General features: G+C 40.6%; 1 protein-coding gene across 3 annotated transcripts in view; it reads left to right on the plus strand.

Annotated features, from left to right (window-relative positions):
* LOC134223246 (transcription factor cwo) overlaps positions 1-24,298 on the plus strand; it is a 138,455-nt gene extending 114,157 nt beyond the window's left edge. For all 3 annotated transcript variants that reach the window (XM_062702392.1, XM_062702400.1, XM_062702405.1), the window contains exons 3-4: positions 20,889-21,222; positions 21,295-24,298. In XM_062702392.1, the coding sequence (XP_062558376.1) occupies positions 20,889-21,222; positions 21,295-22,376 (1,416 nt within the window). In that variant the 3' untranslated portion in view covers positions 22,377-24,298. The remainder of the gene's footprint in view (positions 1-20,888; positions 21,223-21,294) is intronic.
* The last annotated feature ends 322 nt before the right edge of the window (positions 24,299-24,620 follow it).

The following is a 24,620-nucleotide window of genomic DNA, read 5'->3' on the forward strand; positions in this document are numbered from 1 at the left end:
AATGGCTGTACTGTTCCACCCAGGAATATTCATGCGTAGGACATGGCCTACTTGTCCTACCCACTTCCGGCGCATAAGGGAAGGTGGGGAGGCTTGATCGCTCCCTGTTTTATCGAGATCTAAAGTAGTTTTGTTCTAGCATATTTTTTAGAATAGATCCTCTAGATACATGACCTTTATGTGGCGAGTTATTTTTTGGATTGGCAACCTTATTAGTTTTGCAGGGCGGCTTGTATGTTTTGACCTTCCTAAAGATTTTTTTATTTGCCACGCAAAATTGAACAACTTTTCATAACAAAGACCAAATGCTTTCGTTTTTTCACAGCACGATAGAAAACAATGCAAACTTGCATTCTGAGGTGATAAACTACAAAGAAATCCCCTGCTTGTCACTTTTATTCAAAAGAGGGGAAGTCGACGAAGAGAATTTTCTCTTGCGACATTCGCCCAGATAGAGCTTGAAATATGCTTGATGATCTGTACTGATGAAAATGTCACCATTCCATCAAAGTTTTAGGATATTTGGATTTGAAGTTATTGCCTCAATATGGGGACACTTGATCCCCCATTAGTCACCCATACAAAAATTTGGCAAAAAATTCAAAAATATATAAATCTGTTTTCAGGCTTCTAATTTTTTGTAGATTTGACAGATTTGATGAAGGGTTGGCAGGAAAAATTATTTATTGCGTAGATATAATAGAAAGGGGATCAAGTCTCCCCAAATTTTAAAATTGCATGTGCTGTTGAATTCAATAACAAAAATCGTATACAAAATGTATACACACAGCAATTCGAAAATTCCGTGTATTTTGAAGGAAAAATATATAAAAATCTGAGGGCACCTTTCTAATTTTATCAATGCAAGTTCTTGGAGAAGGATCAATTTCCCCCGAATATTTTAAAAGTCTTAAAAGTTTAGATTGTGTATCAATAACAACAATAATTTAAGGACTGTCATACATCAGTAAAGTTAAATACTATATTTCTTAGAGAGTCTGTGTGGAAATCGCGTACATTTATTTATTTCTGGCCGTGATACATCGGAAATCAGAAAAGAGGATCAAATTTCCCCAGTCTCCCCTACACCGTAAGTAACATAATGCAATCTGTGCATTTGTCGCAGATCAAGTGCGTGTGGAACTAATGCGAGATTGTATTAATAACTTGCACTCTCTGGTTGGATGTGTCCTCGGTAAACAGATTCTGATTCTCTGTAACTGGTGAAAGTTTCTATCTTTTTCAAACGATTCAAACGTTTGAGGTACAGTGGACACATGGTCCGTGATAAAACGATCGTCTACATACCATGAATTGTCAAGCAATTAGCGATAAACGAAGGCATAAAATTTGTGGCTGTATAAACGGTGGAATATCGCTAAAATGACAGCAATCCAACTTATCGCTCGCCTTGCGAATGGGGCATACGGCAACTTCTATCCAATCCTCCTGAGACTTTTTTCAGATGAAGATGTTATCGATTCGATTTGATCTACAATTCAATTATTTTATATTTATCTATATGCCAAAGAAGGATAAACATAACAGTAACCTTGTCGTGGACGTTGGAACGATTTTAGAAAATTCATGAAATAAAAGCAAAATTTTTATACTGATGATAAATTAATTATGTAGGAAAATAAAATTCTAACTTAGATTCTAGCCTAAAAAACCAAACCTTTGCGGGTTAAATTTACAAAAAATATCATGCGACACAATCAGAGCTATGAGACTGTGATTGACTCAGCAGGCCATTTTTCACCGATAAACTCTGTGCCGTTGACAGCTTGGTAATCCACAATAATCGTGTTTGTTGTGTGATCACATGGCACATGAATTGTTATCTTCCTTATTCTTCCGCGGTGCTATCATTCATGACTGACTGCATGGGTGCAATAAGCAAAACGGATTACCAATAATGGCTTCACGTGTCAATGCCAAACGGGTTTAACACCCACAGCCCCAGGCCAGGAGACCGAACTTAGCGAGGGGCTTGCGCGAGTGATAGATTACCAACCAGTCTCTTTTGTGTTCTTATCATCTATACCGGGAGAAACACACGGCGGCGCGGCGTATGAATGACTGGCGGTTTTTTCATGATATATTTGTTTCATACCACCAAATAAAACCGCTCCAATGTCCATCGTCAATCAGAAGTGGGTACATCGACAGGTCACCTGACTGACTTATCACTCGACTGTTTTTATTTTATTTATTTTTTCCAATCGAGCAACCTTTTTGTCACGCACGAGTTTGTCATCTGGAGTGACAATCCGCCAGGCTCGCTGCCACCTCTTCTGACTCACGGACGGGTTCAAATATATTTATTTAACGCTCGCATCAACAGTTGTGTGATAATGAAGAGTGCAAACATCAGTTTACACAACGTATGGACGGTTACAGAAGATATAACTCCAGATCAGTGCTTCGATGGCGAATATAGAGCGATTATTGTGCCTCATCCTAACCAAGACTTTATTTTTCTGTAGTTCTAATTTTATAATATTCTTTTCTGTCGCCGGCAGATGGAAACGTCCTTTTCAATGACAACGCGTAGATAGCCATTGTGACCACGTGATAACATTTATTATCGCGTTATAGGCCAAAGGCCGTTGGGTTATTCTCGTGAAATGGTTATAGTCGCTATCTTCAATTCCTACCGGAAGTACGGGTAATAGATTTTCCTTCGTCGTTCAAAAGAATGATGTTTACGAACCCACTTTGTGGTTGTTTACTGTCTATATCTCTCTCGCGCAATCCTCTTGTGGCTGATTGGCCGGGTGTCGAGTGCGGAGGAGAGAGTCCCCTAAGCCCGCACAAGAAATTATGCGCGATCGCGATGACAAACGTGTACTACCGCGCTTATACAATTACGGCGATTCGTTTGTTTACCCCTTTTTCAAGACTTCGACGACTCACCAGTCATCCAATCCATTTGGATAGAAGATAACCAAGAAGTGCGTATGTACGTTGTCGTCGTCGTGGTCGTCACCAGGTCGTTGTCTCCATCGCGCTTCAACGGTGGTGTGGGGATTGACGACTATCAACAACGGTGCACGAATGCGACGTGCGGCGTAGACGCTCATATTTGTCGCGAATGGAGGCGAGTGCAAAAAAAAATGAACAATAATAAATTAACGGTGTATGATACTTGAACGACAGAAGAGGGAGATAGGCACGTGAGCAGACACTTGCTTCCGCCGTTGATAGCAGGAAGAAATTGAATGTTATCTATGCGGCTTTACAGTGAGGCTTGTGCATGCGAAGTCTGTGTAGAATGGAAAGATGTCGCTATCGTATCTTGCTCTACCATTACTATTTCTCCGTCAAGTCTTAAGTTTTGCGATAAGCGCGAATTGTGGGAATAATATCATGTGAGCAAATATTTACTGCGTGTCAATTTTGAGTTTTGCAATATCGGTTATGTTTTTATAACGAATGTTACATAATACAGTACCTTCTATCATCAAACTCATCACTAATGTGGTCCTTAGTTGTAGACGATCTTCTAGGAAGCTTAGAAGAAAAAGGTTTCGAGGTTGTAGGCTTTGCTGACGATATTGTCATCATAGTGAGGGGGAAATTCGACAATATCATTTCTGAAAGAATGCAATGGACTCTAAATTTTACCCAATCGTGGTGTATTTAGGAAGGCCTTAGCATTAATCCGTCAAAATTGTAATGGTGGTACCATTCACTAGGAAAAGGAAACTTGATCTAAAAGCTCTAAAGCTTGGAGGACTAGAAATTCAGCTTAGTGAACAGGTCAAATACCTGGGAGTCATTCTGGATTCTAAACTAAACTGGAATGCTCATATTGAGTGTGCGATCGGAAAGGCAACTAGTGCCTTCTGGATATGGAAATGGGGCTTAAGACCAAAAATGATAAAGTGGATTTATACTTCCATTATTCGTCCAAAACTGACATATGCTGCTCTTGTTTGGTGGCCAAAAACAAAAGAGGCTACTGCACAGAAGAAGCTGACAGAACTGCAAAGGTTAGTGTCCATTGCTATAACGGGAGCAATGCGTAGCACTCCTTCAAAATCGTTAGATGCAATTCTAAATCTGCTACCATTGTATGAATTCGTGCAGTTAGAAGCGGAAAAGAATATGCAAAAACTTGAAGTTATTCAAGTCAGGCGATTTAGTTGTTTGTTTGTTTGTTTATTAATGACACTTTACATCAAAATAATGCATTCGTGTCATGATTTTCTTACAATAAAAATATTACATTTCATTTATTATCAAATTTATAATTCACTTAGCCATTTCGCAATCATTCTATCTTGTCGTTTTCCGCGCCTTCTAGATTTCAGTATCCATCCGTCGATATCATCTGCCGCAGGCTCCGTATCGCTCTCGGTGTCATCCACTTCGTCATCGTCGTTGTCTCCGTTGTCGATCTCACAAAGTGTATCGGATCGAGTTGGGTTTACGTTTGCTTCTTCCAAAGTGGCTTTTTTGCGCGGTGGTGAACTGGTCTCCGTATTCAGCGGGCGAACGTTTCGTTTCGGCTGTTCGATTGTTTTACGGTTTTCGTTACTCACTTGAATTTCGTCGTCCATCTGCGCTTGATGATCAGTCACATTCACATTGTTTGGTTGTTGTTGTTTTTGACGCACTGCATGAGTATCGCCAACGGGTACAATGATCGATGCATTGGTTTCCTTTCCACCAGCTCCTGCTTCAGAGCATTTTTGTTTAGGGTGAACTTTTCTACCACACCGGCGGCAAGTGGGTATCTGAGTTCGGTAAGACACAGTAGTTAACTGATCTTGAATTCTGATGTATGATGGTATGTGTTTCTCTAAATCTATCCTCACTACACGAACACCGTTTGGAATACCTGCGAAAAATTTCTTCCACAACTCACGCGCTACTGACTTAACTTTTCCGTATTGTTTCATGTAATCAGCGATAGCTTCATTAGTAATTCCCGGGGGAAGGTCATGGATGCGGACATTTGTAGCATTATCTTCAACGTAGACTGGAATGTTATACTTCTTCTTTCCCACTATCAAAAAATGTTGCAGATGATTAGAAGCAGCCAGTTGTTCTGCCACCTCTAAAAGTACGCATTTCGATCAGAGCACATTTTCGTATGGTGTGTGCAGTTGAAGGCTTTTGATGGCAGCAGATTCAATCCGAAGATTGTCGCGAATAAACTTCTCAACGTCCCCAGCAATTAGTCGCGCGGGTAAATACACTGAAATCAATGACCAACGTGTTTTTCCGTATGATGGCGGCGGCCATTGTTGTCGGATAACCGAATCGCAGAAAACAAGATTTGCTTTGAAGCAAAAAGGTGACCGAACTGATCGAGAGCGGATTGACAACTGAGGCGATTTAGTGGGACACTTGAGTATCTCACAAAATTTTCAATATGGGCCAGTAATGAATATGAGTGGAGACTGGATGAAACCTGTGGAGAACTGTGACATTCCTTATAACATACGTGAGCCATCACTAATGGACTGGGAAGTCGGAGGTCCCACCTGTTCAGGACAGTTCCATAAAATTCTACACGGATGACTCAAAAATAGGAAGAAAAACGGGAGCAGGAATCTTCGGCCCTGGGATATCGATCTTAGTGGCAATGGGAAGCTATCCAACGGTGTTCCAATCGGAGATTTTGCTATAATGAAATGTGCTAATATCTGTGTAGAGAGAAATGTGGATATGCAAATATTTGTATCTTCACAGATAGTCAAGCAGCACTAAAGCATTGAGTAGCTTTAAATGTACAACAAAACTTGTCTGGAACTGCATTCTTTCATTGCGAAAAGTGCGCCAAGTGAACTCCGTAAATCTGTACTGGGTTCCAGGACACTGTGGCATTGAAAGGTAATGAAAAGGCAGACGAGCTTGCAACACGAGGTTCGAACACACAGTTTATTGGCCCAGAACCTTTCTGCGGTATATCATACTGTAGTATAAAAATGGAATTGAAATCCTGGGAAGCACAAAGGTTGATGACCAACTGGTTGGTTGCCGCAAAGTGTGCTCAATCAAAGAGATTTATAATTCCCAATGTTAAAGTAACCGAAAAGCTCTTGGAGCTCTGCAAGAGAGCTCTTTGCACCTTCACTGGCCTAATAACCGGACACTGCCCGAGCAGATATCACTTGAAAAATATTGGCCACACAGTATTAATTTTTGTGTAAATTTACATTTATTTTCATGCACATATTTGGAGCATGAACATAAACGAAAAATGAGTCAGATATTAACCGGAAGATTGAGAGTACCCATTAAAAGTGTTTCATTTACCCATTTTTCATATCAGTACCGAGTTGTCAAAAAATGGGTATTTTTTCTGAAACAAATAAAGGGTACTTTAACCCCAATGAAGATTATATGTTCTCGTTTTGAAAATGGGTAAACTGCCCCCAATAAAACAAAGCTGAAATCGTCGTCATTTTTCATGAACGTTCTTGTATTTGGCAGAGTTTTTTTTATTTTTGCACAAATTTCATTGTATTTGCTGCTTGAAACATGGTGCTTTGTTGCGCGGGATATTACAGAGGATTTTACCAATTGCCAAAGGATTAAGTTCTGAACAACAGTCTGTAAATTGGAAGGTAAGCTACTCTACAAATTTTCCAAACTGATGCACCTCCGTTTGGGACTTTTCCGTCGTTCTGTATTCACTACCTTTTTACAATATATTCATACTTTACAACATCTCTCCTACAGGATTTCCGGAATGCGGATTATAAAGATGCTGTCTGTAGGAGAGTTAATCGAATTTCGAGAGTTCAGTGCAAGCATATCCACTACAAAAACTGCATATCTGCATAACTGCAAGCATATCCAATTGTAGTCCTGCAAGGCGAAATAGGATTGATTGCGCTGAAATATTGCCTGCTGAGCTAACAGAATGTCACCCAGATACCCGTTGAAAGCTTCATAAACAATCATAAACCGTTGTTATCGCTTTAGATTTATATAATGTCGCCGACAACAATAATGTTGGCAAAATAAATTGGAAAAAATAGCCTTTTTTATTTGTTCACTTTCACTGATTAATTCTGATAACCTAACCTCAATTCGTATTAAAATATTCAACAAAAAGCGCTTTTTTACCCATTTTGTAAAACAAAGTTGAGTGTCAAAAATACCCATTATTTGAAGTTCATGGCGTATACTCATTAATGAGTAAATCGCGTTTACCCATTTAATGAGTTATGCCGCTTTTGTGCAAAATGGGTACGAAAGTACCCATTATTGGGTACTTCCAAGCTTCCGTGTAAATTTACACGGATTGAAAATTAAATGACATGTACATAGATTTAATTGAATTTTTCAACTCGTTTAATTTCACACGATTCTGTAAATTTAAACGATGGTGGAATTTGACATTTCGTTCACCTTTTTTTTATTTGGGATTTTCAACAGAAAAATTCTATTGACTCAAATGAACAGTCTAGACCACATTTTGGAAACCCAATCATGCATATAGTGTCGCCCTTTTTAAGAATATTTGTGGATGGAAAACAGAATACCAAATATATGCGAACGCAAATAAATATCAATTCAATGGAATGGAAGCTTGAAAAATGTGTGATAGTATTATTTAAATAAAATGGTGAGTTTCATAAATTCATTTATTTATTTATTCAATTACACGATATATGTTCTAATAATATCAGCAGTATCAGCCTCTCATTTCTTTAAAGTTTGACAACGCAGAATAGGAAGAATACTTGCTGTCCTAAATCCAAGTGTATATTCCAAGTATGTTCTGCCATCGAAATATCGAACACTTTGATCCAACAAGATTTGCACCGAATACGATTAAAATCCTCACTCGAGAATTGCACATTTGAAACACTTTGGGAAAATGTTGCCACGCGTATGGCTGATAAATTAGTCCTCCCGGTACGAAACAAATGTAGCACCATCTCACTGAGCGAAAAATACCAAAGTGCACTTGCGGTATCTGCTATTTATTTATTCATTTCTTTTGTTACTGTTATTTCACACGACGATTGAAAATTAAATCAATATTGATTGAAAATTCGATGTATATTCATTTGTTTTTAAAGTAGCAGTTGAAAAATAATCTCTACTGTAAAAACTTGTGGAATAAAATTTAAAATTTTATGTTTTTCGATACTCTAATTGTGAGCATTGAAATAAACTCAATTTTCAATTGATTTCAAATTTCAATTAATCAATTATTACAGCTTTTATCAAATCTACTAAATTTTCAATCAAATTCCCGATTAAATCAATTTATTATTACATCATTTCTAATTTACATGTCGTGTAGATTCAATTATTTTTAGCTGTGTAAGTTGATCACCATTTGTCAAGTAAACAACCTAAGACGCGTCTTTTCTCAGTCCGGTATTAATAATTGAGTTAATAAAACCCACTACCTTTCCAGGATTATCCAGTCCAAATATCTCCTGGTTGCATAAAGCCACTAGAGATGTCGTAAAATCCCGATTAATCGATTAGTAACTAATCGATTACTTTTAATTCTTGTCGATTATTGAATCGATTAATCGTTGGATAGTAATCGATTCAAAATTAATCGATTATCACAACGATGAATCGATTAATCGAAGTAATCGATTAATTCGCGACATCCTTATGATGTCGTAAAATCCTGAATAATCGATTAATAACTAATCGATTGCTCTAGATTCCTCTCGATTATTGAATCGATTAAACGTTGGATAATAATCGATTCAAAATTAATCGATTATCACAACGTTTAATCGATTAATCGAAGTAATCGATTAATTTGCGACATCTCTAAAAGCCACTAAGGTACACCGGGGCAAGTTGAAATGCGGGGTAAGTTGAAACGGAAGCTGTGATTCATATAGGAAATGACCGAATTCTCTGATAATTTTTTTCAGCAAACTACTCGCCTAAACGCACCTTCTGACTGCCATTCCCGAAAGATTGCTGCTTTCAAAAGCAATCCCTGCCATTGTTTATTTTTCACCCTTTGCAAAATACAAACCAACTATTTGACGTGCCAATGAAACAGGTCTCAAAACGATTTTTGGAAGAGTTTTTTCATCAAATTTTCACGGTAGGTAATCATTCAATGTTGAATAAGCATAATGATTATGAAAAATCGATGAAAGACCCGTTTTAATTTTTGTATTTTGGTTGTTTAATATTGATCTGCATGTTCAACTCTTCGGGGCAAATAGAAATGCGTGGTGCGGGGCAAGTTGAAACAACGATTCAAAACGTCACCCTCGCAAATGAAAGTATTTTTTTGACGTAGGACTTACGTCTTTCTTTACTATACTGGGTGTCATTTAGCTTTTTGAAATCGAGAGCGTTACGCTGAAAGGGAAGATTTCGAACGTTACTAGCGTCTATATCTTTCGATGGATTTTTAAGATTTATATATCAATCGACTCGGACACTCTCCAGCAATTTGCCAACTTCATTGAAACTTAGAATCATTAACGATAAGCTATTGAAAATTTCAATGCTTGCCAAAGCCAGCAAAATTTCATATATAATAAATCCCGTGCATTCCTAACACGGACATCAAAATTCGGTATGCCACGGGCCTTCGGGTCCACCGCAAGATTTTTTTTATGTATAAAAGGAGTGCCTACTGTGTGCGAGTCATTACAATTTGTGACAACAGCGCGTACTAACGTGTTTTTTTGCTCGCGCATTTTCGTTTAGTTCGTTCGTTCGCTGTGTTTACCTACATACATGCAGTCGCCAGCGGTAGAACTGACGGTTTTTCATTTTCTGATAAATTATACTATTAAACTTGACGTAGACACAGAGTTTGGAATCAAAACATTAAATAATTTATCGTTGACGTATTAGCAGTACCCCTCTATTTTAGTAGGGTTACTGCTTCTTGACTTGTTTCTTATTATTGTGATTTTCAGCAGTGAGAACGCATTTTAGCAAAAAGAAGCAACGAAATTGGTGCTGTATTTCTTTGTTTGAAAAAGGTGGCAGATCCCTAAAATAGCACATTTTGCCTCAGTCTTAATAAGTCTTAAATAAGGGCTTAATAGTTAGAAACAAATAAATTCTAATTATGAATTTAATTGTTAGTTTCATTTCAAGTTTTGAATAAACAAATTGAAGTTGTCGTTTTTCAATATCAATACCTATAAATAAACTCCATAGATCCAAAAGTTAGAAGTTAAATGTTAATACGTTACGTTTATACAAGTCCTACGTCTACTCTCGGTTATGTTAAAACATTGCCCATTGCTCGTTTTTTAGAATTCAACATGGCCCATAAATACATACATTCGAAAAATATAAATTTATAAAAACATGCAAACTTCTGAACATAAATTAAATAAATTTCCGCCCATTCCGTCATGAATGCAACCCTCCTACAATCTCCAATAGAATGAAAAGGGGTCATGTTTAAACTGCAGTTTTGAGATTCTTAATCTACTGAGCACTTACTCTCAGAAAAATAAAACATAGATTATGTAAACATTTCGTTAACTCCACCTTTCACTTCCTCAGCTGCCTATTGGCTGCTGCCTCTTCGATTGAAGAGAAGAGTTTATGAGAGATATGATGGCTGGTTAATTAATGTGCATTTATGAAGAAGCCACAACCGAAATAATCAACTGCGCAATAAACAAGTGAACCAAATAATGCAGCATCCTGAATAGTAATCCGAGTTGTCACGCGTAGTGCGTTCTCCAGAATTTGGTCTCTGAAAATACGCTTGTGACTTTGTTGTACACTGCCCTTATTCGCATAAGAGTCTCATGTCATTTTCGCCGACTTGAGTAATTTCCCGTTGAATTTATCAAACTTGTTTTACATGGAGAAATACAAAAAAATCTAATAAATTGAAAAAAAAAATGGTATCTTTCCAAAAAATTGACATAATATTTTTTATCCGTATAATAAATACGGATAACTGTGTTACAATTAAATGGACCATACTTAAGTTTTTTTTGTGTAAAATAGTACCTATCCAAATCTGAAATCTGATTTTTATGCGAGTAAATATCAAGATGAGACAACAAAAGTGGGTTTGTTTTAAAATTTCTAGAACAAAGCCTACTATTTTATCAGTTTTTCTTAAGCAGGAAACAATTTTAAGCTAATTTCTTAAAGAAAATCAGAATCGTCAAAAACTTACATGGTACTCTTTTGCGAAGAGTACAATTATTATAGTCACCTTTACAACATCGTGCTTTTTGAGTCTCACTGAGTACAAACATTTTGTTATTAATACGGCAAAATTAGCTTACGTCTGAATATAACGCAGTGTTTCAACTTGCCCCGATTCGCGGGGCAAGTTGAAACGATGCATATAAAAAAATAATTTAAATATAAAAACTATTTATAAAAAAGTTTGTTAAGGTTGCTTATTTTTTATGTATAATATTTGGCCCAAGCTAGCAAACACCGCAAACGGATCCAAAATATATCAAAGGGTGAATTATTATAGCACTTCGAATTTCAACTTTGAAAAAACCATTTCAACTTGCCCCGGTGTACCTTATTTAGAAATTTAGATCTACCCTTGTACAATGCATCACAACCAGTGACGGGAAATGTCATATCGATGTCATGGGACTAATTTGTTAATAACTTTTTTCACAAGTAATTTACAATCGTATGTTTTATATAAACATAAAGCACTCAAAGGATACTAAAAATTTGTCTAATAGGTCATTGCTCTAAAACTAAAATTGGCGGCGTGAGAGCCGAATTAGTGTCAAATGACATTAATGTCATGACATTCCGTGACATTTTTTTAAATTCGTTATCATGCCTCACACTGTATATTTAGAACAATGACCTGTTTGGCAAAGTTGTAGAATCCTTTTAAGCATTACATGTTAATAAAAAACTCCGAATTGTAAACAACTTTTGAAAAAAGTTATTAGCAAATTAGTAATAGCAACCCCATGACATTTTTTTGACATTTCCCATCACTGATCACAACTGCAAAGCAGATGTTCCGAGGTTTTACGTTCCATGTTACAGAAACGACAGATATCATTCTGAAACTGAAGATGCGAATACATAGTTAAGAGTAATCAGGGGTATACCACAAAAGTTCAACTCAAGGGACGCAGTGGTTCTACGCCAAAAAAAAAATCATCAAACTTATTTTATAGATTTAAACCATTTGTAGTTTTTTTTTCTATTTAGGCAAAAATGGGGACTTTAATTACTATGCTGAGCAAAGCATCTATCTGCCTATATCACTGTCATATCTGATAAACTGATTTCTTGCTTATATTATTGCTTATTCTAATAAGTGGTGGGTGGTTCCATACGCAAAAACACTTCTGCGACTCTCACCGGATGCACAGAGAATTTCGTTATAGAAAAAAGTGCGTACAAGCAATAATAAAATCAAGTCCTCGTTTTACCAGATTGACCCAACAGTAGAGGAGAAAAGCTTGCTCTTTACTCACGAAATGTGAACAAGAGGAAGTTGGCAGATTCACTTTTAAAATCTAAATAACTTCACTTCGGCGCTCGTATTTTTGTGTGGTTTGAAGTTACATCTGTAGTGATAGCAATAGGGTTAGTAAAAAAATTAAGAAATTAAAGTTTAACAAAAAATAATATTATTAAAATGTACTGACAAAAAAAGTACATACAAGGCACTTAGTATAAATCTGCCCATATCACAAATTCTTGAACATGCAATGTAACCAAGTTATGAAAGCTCAATGCGTATTACTGATAATTCGCCATAAAGTAGGCAATTATATTGCACCTAATGGACTTGAAGGCATTAGTGGTAAAATATGGCAACAGGGTATGAATGCCACGAATGGAGTGTTAACTCATCACTAGCGAACCATGTCTCATATGTCCATAGATATGAGTAAAATGGTTCAAATGATTCGAATTTTTGGCCGATGTGTTGAAGCACATCCAGCAGCGGGACCATCGACGGGCCAAGGCGGCCCATCCCAGGATCCACAGGAGTGGATCCGAAGGAGTTCCCGATGACATTCCGATGGTGAGTAAGCGGGTGGCACCGCCCTCTGCCAATATCGGAATGTCTCATCGGAGGTAGCAGCGAGCATCCGCTCCGATGCCGAGTAGTGGGTGGCACCCTACTCGGCTAATCGAGCGCGATGAACATCAACAACATTTATGTTGTTGATGTAACGGTTAGTGACAAGGACCGGTCACGACAACATCGTTGAACACTATTTTCCTAGAAACTAGATTTTTTTTAATCTTTCGTTTATTTGGAAGGCTCATGTGCCATGAAGCGTTACGGAGCCGAAATCAAGTTTAACAATACATTTCTTGATTCTTATACATAGTGTTAGTTTTAGGGAACCGAAAGACTCGCGGTTTAGTCGAGGTTAGGTATTACAATAATACAGTAGGAAAGGAAAGGATTTTAGGGTGCTTAAGTAATTACGATGCTGATGTTCACAAGTTGACGTTCCTCGCATTTTTACATCTGTAACGGGACAAACAAACTTTTTTTGGGAGACAACGGCGAGAGGAAGACATACGGAAGGGATTAACGACAGACATGGAAATGTACAACAAGAGGAAGACATTCGATATGGGGTACGACAGACAAGGGAATGGGCAGACAATGATTACAGTTTTACATTTACAGTACTCTAGATCAAGGCCCGACAACACTTCCCTAATAGGCTTTGGTTGTTTTCCTCGGACCCGGAGATGTTCAGTTAGCGCAGATCTGGGGCCACGATGCTCCTCGCACGCCCACACGACATGATCGATGTCCTGATGATCCTCGCCGCAAACACAGAGATTACCTTCCGAGAGCCCCACTCTGAAAAGATGTGCATTTAAAGTGTAGTGATTGGACATTAGACGACACATGGTTCGAATGAAGTCTCGTCCCATATTCAATTTTTTGAACCATGGACGCTTCGATACCTGCGGGCGAATTGAATACAGCCATCTACCCAACTCCCCATTTGTCCATTTATGTTGCCAGCTGTTCAAGGTTTCCTGGCGAACTAATGTGAAAAATTCATCGAAAGTGATTTTCCGATCGTGAATATCACCTTCCATAGCGCCCACCTTAGCCAAAGAGTCCGCTTTCTCATTTCCCGGGATCGAGCAATGAGAAGGGACCCAAGGCATGGCGATTGTGTAAGACCGTTGTGATAAGGCACTCAAAGCTTTCCGTATCCCATTCAGAAGATACGCTGAGTGCCTAACCGGTTTCATTGACCGAACAGCCTCCAAGGAACTTAGACTGTCGGTGAAGATGAAAAAGTGGTCAGGAGGTAGGGATGCGATTTGCTCGAGTGAATAGTGTATAGCCGCTAGCTCAGCAGTATACACGGAACAAGGCTCTTTGAGCTTAAAATAGGCGCTATGAAAAACGTTGAAAACACCGAAACCAGTGGAGTCATCCATTTTTGACCCGTCTGTAAAAAAGCTTCTCTCCTCACTGGCGTGCCCGTATTTGCTTGCAAATAATGGAGGTATGACCTCCGCACACAGAAAGTCTGGTATTCCATGAACCTCCTGCTTCATGGACAGATCAAAAGTAACAGAGGAACTGTAAGAGTTTAAGAAGTTAGCACGATTGGTGTCAACCGAAGCGTCATATACCAGTGGTAAATACTCATGAATCGAGATTGAGGGTTTTGTCCGAGCAGCTTCTCGAAGTTGTCAATGACCAATGGATTGAGAACCTCACAGCGGATGAGGAACCGGAGCGATAATTCCGCGAAACGATCTGTTAGTGGCAGTACTCCCGCAAGTACTTCCAAGCTAATCGTATGTGTCGAATTCATACATCCTAACGCGATACGAAGACAGCGGTACTGAATCTGTTGAAGCTTCAGCATGTGTGTTTTAGCCGCGGACTGGAAGCAGAAACTACCGTATTCGAGGACCGACAAAATGGTTGTTCTATACAACGTCATAAGATCTTCGGGATGCGCTCCCCACCATGTTCCGGTTATTGATCGCATGAAGTTGATCCGTTTCTGGCATTTTTGTGTCAGATATACAGTATGTGCTTCGCGAAGGTACATTTCGAGTGGAGCCAGTTCCCGAGGTATTTATGAGACATGCTTTGATTGATTGTGTTACCCAGCAGTTGTAGCTGGAACTTTGCCGGCTTATGTTTTTTGAAAAGACAACCATCTCAGTTTTCTCCGGAGAATTCGATACCCAGCTTCGTAGCCCAAGTGGACAAATTGTCCAGAGTATCTTGCAACGGTCCTTGCAGATCAACTGCGGTTAGCCCCGAAACGGATACAACACAATCATCTGCAAGCTGCCTTAACGAGCAATTTGGCATGAGACATTCATCAATGTCTCTGACGTACAAATTGTAAAGAAGGGGGCTTAAACATGAGCCCTGGGGGAGACCCATGTAGCTAATTCGTGAAATTGCCGATTCACCATGAGAAAAACTCATACGCTTCTCTGACAACAAATTGTACAAATAATTGTTCAAAATTGGTGAAAGTCCACACGAGTGAAGTTTGTCGGATAAGACATCAACGCAAACTGAATCAAAAGCCCCCTTAATATCCAAAAACACTGAGCCCATTTGCTCTTTTTTAGCGAAAGTAAGCTGAATTTCTGAAGAAAGCAACGCAAGACAGTCGTTCGTTCCCTTGCCCCTGCGGAAACCAAATTGTGTATCTGACAAAAAACTATTCGATTAAACCCATTTGTCTAGCCGGAAGAGAATCATCTTCTCCAACAACTTCCGAAGACATTACAGCATCGCGTTGGGGCGATACGAGTTATAATCCGACGCGGGTTTTCCGGGCTTCTGGATGGCTATCACCCTCACTTGCCTCCAATCATCCGGAACAATGTTGCACTCCAGTAACTGGTTGAACAGGCTCAATAAGCGCCTCTTCGCGACGTCTGGGAGGTTTTTAAGCAAATTGAACCTGATTCTATCCATCCCTGGAGCGGAATTGTTACATGAAAGGAGAGCAAGCGAGAATTCAATCATCGAAAAGGGGCGATCCATGTCATCCCTGTCAGCAAAAGCATCACGTAGCTCTTGTTTCACCGGCACCGAATCCGGACAAACTTTCTTTGCGAAGTCAAGTATCCACCGCGACGAGCTTTCACGATCTTCATTTACGGACGACGCGTTGCGCATTCTTCTCCTGACGGTCCACAGAGTTTTCATTGAAGTCTCGCGCGATAAACCTTCAACAAAAGTGCGCCAATATCCGCGTTTCTTCACTTTGACCAGTTTCTTGAACTGGATCTCTGGTGTTTCCGAAATTCTTTGAATGCGGCGGATTTCTCGCGATAAAGTTGTGTACACTCAACATCCCACCACTGTGGTTTCCTGTGGACTGTGTGGTTTCCTACGAATCGAAGCTCCTAGCACTGGCCGACGTTGTGCCTGAAGAGCGCTGTCAAGAATCAACTGGGATAGAAACTCGTACTCTTCTCGCGGGGGAAGTGTTTCTATCGACATTACGCCATCAATACGCCAACCGAGCAGATGTGCGAGAGATCTCTTCGAGATATCGCAGTGTTTGGAGGAAGATATATCGAGGCGGTACTGACGTCTTTTCATCGAATAGTCACCTGACATGCGACAGCTTCGATGCTAGACGTTGGCGCAAGATCGACTCTATAGAAGGAGTGCTGTTTGATCCCTAAAAGCACCCCTCCATATCGATTTGCCCGATCGCGACGGATTATGTTGAAATCAGGAAAATTAAGGTTCACATCTGGTGTTAGCCAAGTTTCACATAAAGCAAAAGCATAGCATTGTAATTTATTAATTAAAAATTTGAAAATATCTAATTTTGGAAGAATACTTCGACAGTTCCACTGTAGAATCGAAATCATGTTAACCTTATTGACTAAGTTAGCCATCGAAGGATACAAATGACTCGAGGAGGGGCATTTTCGAAGCCAGCTGCTTCAGGAGAGGAGTCAGAATAGGAAGAACAGTTTTGACCATGTTCTTCACGGGGTCGGAAGCATCAAAGAAGTTGAGGATGAGCTCCACGATGCCAGAAAGTGTGAACATTGGAGCGCTCGGGAGTTCTTCTGCTCGCTCTGTATGCTCTCTTTCTGGCTGAGAAATCGCAAAAAATGGGGCATCTGGAATTTTAGATGTTCCCGGAAGCGGTGGAAAATCTCGATCATCCCGATGTGAAACCACAAAAGTTGAACGTTTTTGAGTATTTCCACCCGCTTTGAATTTGACCATGTTGGATTGGGGCTCACTTTGAGGCTATTTTCTAGGCTTTTTCTAGGGTCGCTGGCTCTGTTTTATTCTCTTCCTCGTTGAGCCATTGAAAACAAAGGGAACCCCATTTCCAACCTCGGAGTCAGAGCTACCTTGATCGTCCAAAGGAAGAGACGAGTAGATGGTGTCAGAAACGAGTGGAGAAGCGGCCTTCCTCAACATTTCGGCGTAACTTCACCGAGAACGCTGCTAAATAGACCGTTTCTGGTGGATTCGCTGCTGTATGTACGTTGGACAAGCTTCAAGAGCATGTGGAGGGGTTTCGTTACAATAGACACATTTCGGTGCCGTCTTGCACGCGCCATCCACATGTTTCTCTCCGCATGATGCACAGCGAGGTTTATTGCAGCAGTACTGAGCGGTGTGGCCCAGCTGCTTGCAATTAACACAGTTCATCACCTTCGGTACATACAGCCGAAGAGGTAGACCAGCGGTTCTCAACCTTTTTCTAGCGAGGTACCCCTTCGCACTTTTGCTTTAATTGAAGTACCCCCATCTTTTTTTTGCTGTAAATAAAAATAAGTGTTATTCATAAGATATATAGAAAATGGAACTGAAAATTAACGGAATATACTCTCGGGGGAAAAATAAACGGGAAAATTAACGGGATATAACGGAGACTTTCCGTAAAGTTGACTAAAATTTTCCTTATTCCGAACTCTTGAAAAAAGGCTTCCGAGTCTCTTGAAAGACGGCTTCCGAGCCTCTTGAAAGGAGGCCTCCGGGCCTCTTGAAAGGAGGCTTCCGGGCCTCTTGAAAGGAGGCTTCCGGGCCTCTTGAAAGGAGGCTTCCGGGCCTCTTGAAAGGAGGCTTCCGGGCCTCTTGAAAGGAGGCTTCCGGGCCTCTTGAAAGGAGGCTTCTGAACCACTTCAAAACAGGTTTCTGAGCTTCTTAAAAGTAGGCTTCCCAGTATCTTGAAAAAAGGTTTCCGAAGGCTTCCGAGCCTGTTGATATGAGGCTTCTGGGCCTCTAGTAACGAGGTTTCCAGGATTCTTGAAAGAGGGCTTCCGGGCATCTTGGAAGAAGGCCTCCTCGCCTCGTGAACAAATGCCTCTGGACCTCTTGAAAGTAGGTTTTGAACCTTTGAAAGGTTACTTTCGATCCTCTTTAAAGGAGTCCTCCGAGCTCCTTAGAAGGAGGCTTTCAAGGAGCATTGAAAGATGCTTCTTATCTTCTTTCAACGAAGCAACTGAGCTTTTCAAGACAAAAAAGCCTTCATGTCTCTCAAATGGAGGCTACCAAACGTGTAGACTCTAAATTTTAGTTCAGAACCATATTCATAACATATGATTCATTTTTGTTTCGATCATGTAGATTGCATAGAAGATTTTTAAATTCGTTCGTTCGTCGTTCTGTCCTTTTGATCCTTTGTCACACAGCCCTTCATACACTGTGCTGGTAGTGCAGGATAGGACAAGACAAAATTTTGAAATAAAAATAATTATACATATATCATAACTTTACACGAATGCATCCCTGGTGGTGTGAAGTGTCTCTAATAAACAAACCAACAAAACATCAAAACTTTATCAATAAGTTTTGTTTAAAATTGTAATGCATCCGCCATTATGCATTTTTGTCCGAGGTACCCCCTGGGCCCGGCGAAGGTACCCCCAGGAGTACATGCACCCCAGGTTGAGAACCGCTGAGGTAGACGAAGTTTACCAATCACTACGTAGTCAGGCAGTGCGGACCCAGAAAAGGTGACGCAGAAAGAGTCGGACGGGGAATAAATCCGCTTCTCTCCCTCCTGCGACACCGAATACATTTGTTTGCAATCCAGTATCGCAACAGGAGGCAAAGAAACGTTCTTGAAACGACCGAAACCTTGTTTCAAATCGTCGCATGTCATACTTCCCTCCGTCACCACCCCCGCGATCTCACACACTGCTGACGGTAAATACACCCTATATTCGAGAGTGAAAAGCTCACAGGTGGCAATCTCGTTGGCCTGTTTGCGATCACTGACCGTGACGCGAAGCTTACTGGACCCAACCATGTCAATGGTCGTGACAGACGAAAATCGCTTTTCCAGATCTTTGCTGATCTTTGCTAGAGTCGTGAGGATAGACCTTGGGACGGGGGCTCGTAGAGGAAATTTTAGCGTTGCTGGTGTCCATTTCGTTTTGGTTTGGAACACCCGAATGCAACGAAACATCTGACATGGAATACGAAGTACCCCCTCCAACTTCGCCATCGCGCATTGCGGACACGAAATGCGCCGCTGCAGCGAGGCACAATCTATTTTAAAACTAAACAATTATCACAAGGACAGAAAAAAACACACACACACACAAATTAATGAGAGGGGAAGACGAGTTAAAGAAAAAGGAAAAAAACTATTCCAATAAGATGGAGAAGAGAGGGGAATAACGAGAGGGAGCTCAAGTAAATACTTGCGTTCACACTGCTGTGTCGCCGGCTAACGGTTCTGGCAGCACACACCGACAGCGTCTGTGTTGGTGGAGACGCACGATGGATGATGACTGTCGGCGTGGGGCGATTATGCTTGCGCCTGCGATGGACGCCGAAGAAACTGCAAAACTTTGCGTTGACTTGCAAAAGCAACGAAATGGCTACTTAACTGCTTCAGCTAAGCACCTCTTCCACTCAAGCACTATGCTTCAAAACACTTTCGGAAAAAAAAAACCTCTACCTGTACTTCAGGAAAAAAACCAAAAGAGAAGCAGACCGTACGCGGACTTACAACCGTCTCGCTCGGATGCTCGACGTGGAATCAATCTAGAAACTAGATCTTATTGAAAATTGAATGCGGGCAGCTGCGCTTAAATCCGTTGAAAAACATCCGAGATATGGTCATTTCAGTAAACCTGTTTCCGGATACTATGGTCAATTATGTATATCCTTCCAATCAAGTATATATTATCCGGTACCATATCAATATTGGTATCAAACTTCAAGATTTTTCATGGAGATGCTTCAGGAAGCATATTCAGGACGATCAGTTGCCCTGACCACTCTGTAGTAAGTTCCAGGTGCCCCGGGGGGAAATAGCTCAATATATTTTCTGCAAACTTTGTTGAAAACATGTTGTTGCGAAAAGATGTTTCTCTGGTCTAGTCCGTTCTACAAGAATATCCGTTAGTATCAACTAAAAGTCAGCTACGGAAATAAAACCCGTAGAATAAAATGTGCTTACGCATATGTTATTTGCGGCTCGCTTCAGCAGTTCAACATTGCTATGCAGCCCTTGATAGTAAGGTTGCTGGGGACCACTGCCTTAATTGGACACCTACTAAAGAAAAATGCTCTACGACCTCTCATAGTTGCCACAGAAGGTTTTTGGAATTGTTAGTTTGGAAGGTTATAATAGAAGGTATCGTTTTGGTAGAACGTGAAACACAGAAAAAAAAACAAAGATAGAAATATGAAGTAGGGAAGGGATGAGCCTGAAATTGAACCCAGAACATCCTGCTTATATAGAAGAACCGATAGCCACTAGACCATCGAGCTCATCTATAAAGAAACCATTAAAAATGCTAAATCTATTAGGTATAAACAATTTGTGTGGTTTGGAAAAACTTGAATAGTGCATTAATTACTTAAATAATTAAAATATTGCCAAAAACAAAGGCAATCCTATCATAAAATGTTGTCAACACGTTTTGATTAGCATTAAAGTGTTCGAACCGCTCTAACATGATCTCCGTCTTTTCTTTCTCTTCCGCAGCAAGATCCGTTATCACATCGAATAATAGAGAAGCGGCGGAGAGATCGGATGAACTCCTGCCTGGCGGACCTGTCCCGTCTCATCCCGCAGCAGTACATGCGAAAGGGGCGCGGCCGCGTGGAGAAAACCGAAATCATCGAAATGGCCATCCGACACCTGAAGAACCTCCAGAACCAGGAGTGCGCCCGCGAAAACTCCTGCGCCGAGCAGTACCGGGTTGGCTACCACGACTGTCTGACCGAGGCGGCCAAGTTCATGCTGCGGGAACGGGGCGAGGAGATGTGCTACCGGATGGTGGCGCACCTCAAGGAACACTGCAATGAGATCATGAAAGGTGAGCCGCACATACCAAACCAGTTGTGTTGTGTCGATGACTCCAGACTGTATTGTCTCTTGTTGATTCCAGGTGAAATGATGAAGTCCCGGTGTGGGTCCGAGATTCCAAACGGCGGCAGCCCAGTGTATTTACATCCAGGTCCACTGTCACAGCTCAGGGATATGCTATCGTGTCCGTCCGATATTGAACACAGTAGTAATGACCACCACGACGTGAAGGACCTCAGTTTTCGCAGCAACACCAACAGCAGTAACAGTAATCCACCACAGGCAGCGGTAATCACCTCGACCGCACCCAGCAGTGTGCAGCATCTGGATACCTCCAGCAATCACTCGACGGTGGACTTCGAGGCGTCCTCACCTTCTCGCATTTCCACCAGTTCTACCAGTGGCCAGCTGCAGCACCTCTCACAGGACACCAACAACAACATCAACGCTCAGCACGAAAGTGTCCTGCGAACAATTCGCATGCGAAAGTTCTCCGAAACTTCACCCGAACACGAACACAGCCACAACAGTTACAAGTTCAAAAACTACATTCAGCAACGCTTCTCGCAGGATACCCACGGCAACGAGAACGGTCACTTATCGGAGATGGCACACAGTCCCTCGTCGGTTCATGAGGATCATCCGATGACTGAAGTGCCTCCACCATCGGCCATCAAAGGTCTGATGAACGGGCTAGGTCCGAAGAGTAGAACAGACAGTGCCAACGCCCAGACCAACGGAAACGACGAGCCGCTATCCCTGAAGCGGAAGATTTCCTCCGGAGAGCCAACGGAACAAGCCGTGCGCGACGACCGAGAAGACCTAAAGAACGGCCTCACCGAAATCAAGAGTGAGCACCACGTGGCGAGAAGTGTTTACGCCTCGTATGCTGTCCCCGTCTTCGCGTGTCATACCCAGGGTTTCTATATTCCGCTGAATGTCAACTACGAAAGTTTACTGCCATACCTGAACGGAATCGACCTGTTCGGCAAAAGCTACCGACAAATGCCTCCGCTGCATCCGATCAGCATCAGCGTCAACTACGCTCCGGCCAGTCTGATTAAGGCCGCTAGCGCCGCCGTCGCCGCAGCTGCCACCAACGCCAATGGGCTGACGTCAGCCGGTAAGACCACTCTGGTCGAAACCATGGTCAACGGATGCTAGAAACGGGACGGCGCACGCTAAATAATTAGCACCGCAGTGTCGCTTCGTTTGCGATGACGGACCGGGGTGGGATGTCAAAGTTTATGCACGGAGACCAAATGGCGCCTGGGTGGTTCGGGTCATGTTTCGCGTAGTGAACATACTTCACCTTGCAATCGTTTGGGGATTCTATTTTTTCGATCGCTCGATCTCGGTGATCTTCCATCACTGCAAGGAACCTATTCCCTATTTTAGTGATGTCGACACTAGTAGCACGTTGTCATGAAATTACTTCTTTAGCAGTAACTTGATATGATCAATGATAGAGTCGGTATATTCGCTCCGATTCTCTCTGTGTATGGGTCAAACGGGGGGTTCGAATCCCTTGAAAGTATTATACAGCTTCCCTTGCGTGGCTGAGACGTCTATCGCTTACTGTACTTTCTACGCTAACTGGAAGTCATCTGGAGGAGAGAAAGCCATTCCATTGAGTTGACCTCCAGTTAGTGTCAGAAAGTACAGTGAAGGATTGATTTTATACACCCAATTTCAAGACATTTAATCTCTCCGTTAATACGTTTTATACCAAAGTTTTTTTTTTCAAAGAGCTACTTTGTTTCGTTTAAAATGTATAACCTTTCTATGGGAATATGACTCATTTTTCGTTTCATATTGGGGTGAAAACAGGTTTTTTTAAATATTCGCTTCAGTAACCTATGTAAAAAAGAAAATACTACAAAAAAGCATCTCAATTTAGCGTTTGTAAAAAATAGAATCCATTTCCATGCTGATTGCGGACGGAAGTAGGCGGCGCCAATTTTGAGATAATCCAAAACAATTAATGTTGTCTTATTTTGAAAAGTAATTTTCCAGAATAATAAAAAATGCAAACGGCAACACTTTGAACAACAAAAATGCATTTTTATGCCATTCACAATGTGCATTTGAGCTAGTTTTTCCCTAGATAATTAATACGTAAAGCACGCCACCACAATGGGTCTTGTGGTTGGAACTGATTGGAATGATATAAGACCATACTTAAGTACACAGAATTGTAAACATACAAAATGCCATTATTTGAAAAGCGAAAGTCAATAGAAAACAGCAGTCACAACCAGCAAAAGTAAGGAATTCCATTAATACTACCGCCGCAATAGACAACTAGAGGAAAACCAACACAGACAAAGATGAAACAAGTAAACTAGCAAACAAAGTATGTGTAATATGTATATTTCAACTCAGGTAAACAGTAATTGTAACAAAACAAAAATAAGCAGCTTAGATAGCGAAAGAACGAAGGAGATCTAGCCAGAATCAAAAGTAGCCTAGGAGAAATTAAGTAAAAGGGGTTTCCTTCAAGAAAGGAAGCAACAAGTCAGCAACCCAACAATTGTGCGCCATTTTAGTACCACAATTACCCATCTTGTTCTTTTGATACGACATTGTTTCGTTTTTTAACAACAGCAACAACAACCCGCAATTACTTTTAATGCAACAAATATTATTATATTATGAAATCTTTTAATCTGTGATACTGATTAACAAAAAAACAAAACAAAATGGAATGCTATAGTAAGCCTCCGAATGAAGAGGAATGAAAAGCGAAGGATTGAAAGAAAAGTTAAGCGAGAAAGTGTTTGAAAAGCGTAGAAAAAAATATCGCCGTAGCAAAACAAGCAAACAATTACAAAACAGAGCTCGTTCGCAGGAGAACGATTTTGTATAAACCAATCAGTTGCTTTGTGTCTTGTATATTTGTAAAACCCCAAGAGAAACCATACCTAGTAGAAAATAATGATGGAGAAAACACTATACGTGAGGGCAGAACAGAGGAAGATTTTTTGTACAATAATCAAGTTGAACAATATTGCGAGAAGACAAGTGCTGTACATATAATAGTGATGAAAACAAAATAAACCAAATGAATTGTCATAGAAAAATACCATAAACCGAGCGTTTTATTTTCTCATAAAGTTAACAATAACGGAAAGAAAAATGGAAACTCGCGCCTAGATTCTCCGCAGAACCACTTTTCGGTATTACTTTAAGGCAGCGGTTCTCAACCTGGGGTACATGTACCCCTGGGGGTACCTTCGCTGACCTCAGGGGGTACCTCGGAAAAAATGGGCAATGGCGGATGTAATAAAATTCCTTGATTGATAAAGTTTTGATAATGGTTTAATTTTTTATTCAAAAACTTTGCATTGTACATAAAGTGCACGCAAATCCAATTAGGAAATTTAATCCTAGTTAATCTTGCCTACC

Source organism: Armigeres subalbatus, chromosome 1, assembly GCF_024139115.2.
Source record: "Armigeres subalbatus isolate Guangzhou_Male chromosome 1, GZ_Asu_2, whole genome shotgun sequence".
In the NCBI taxonomy this organism is placed as follows: domain Eukaryota; kingdom Metazoa; phylum Arthropoda; class Insecta; order Diptera; family Culicidae; genus Armigeres; species Armigeres subalbatus.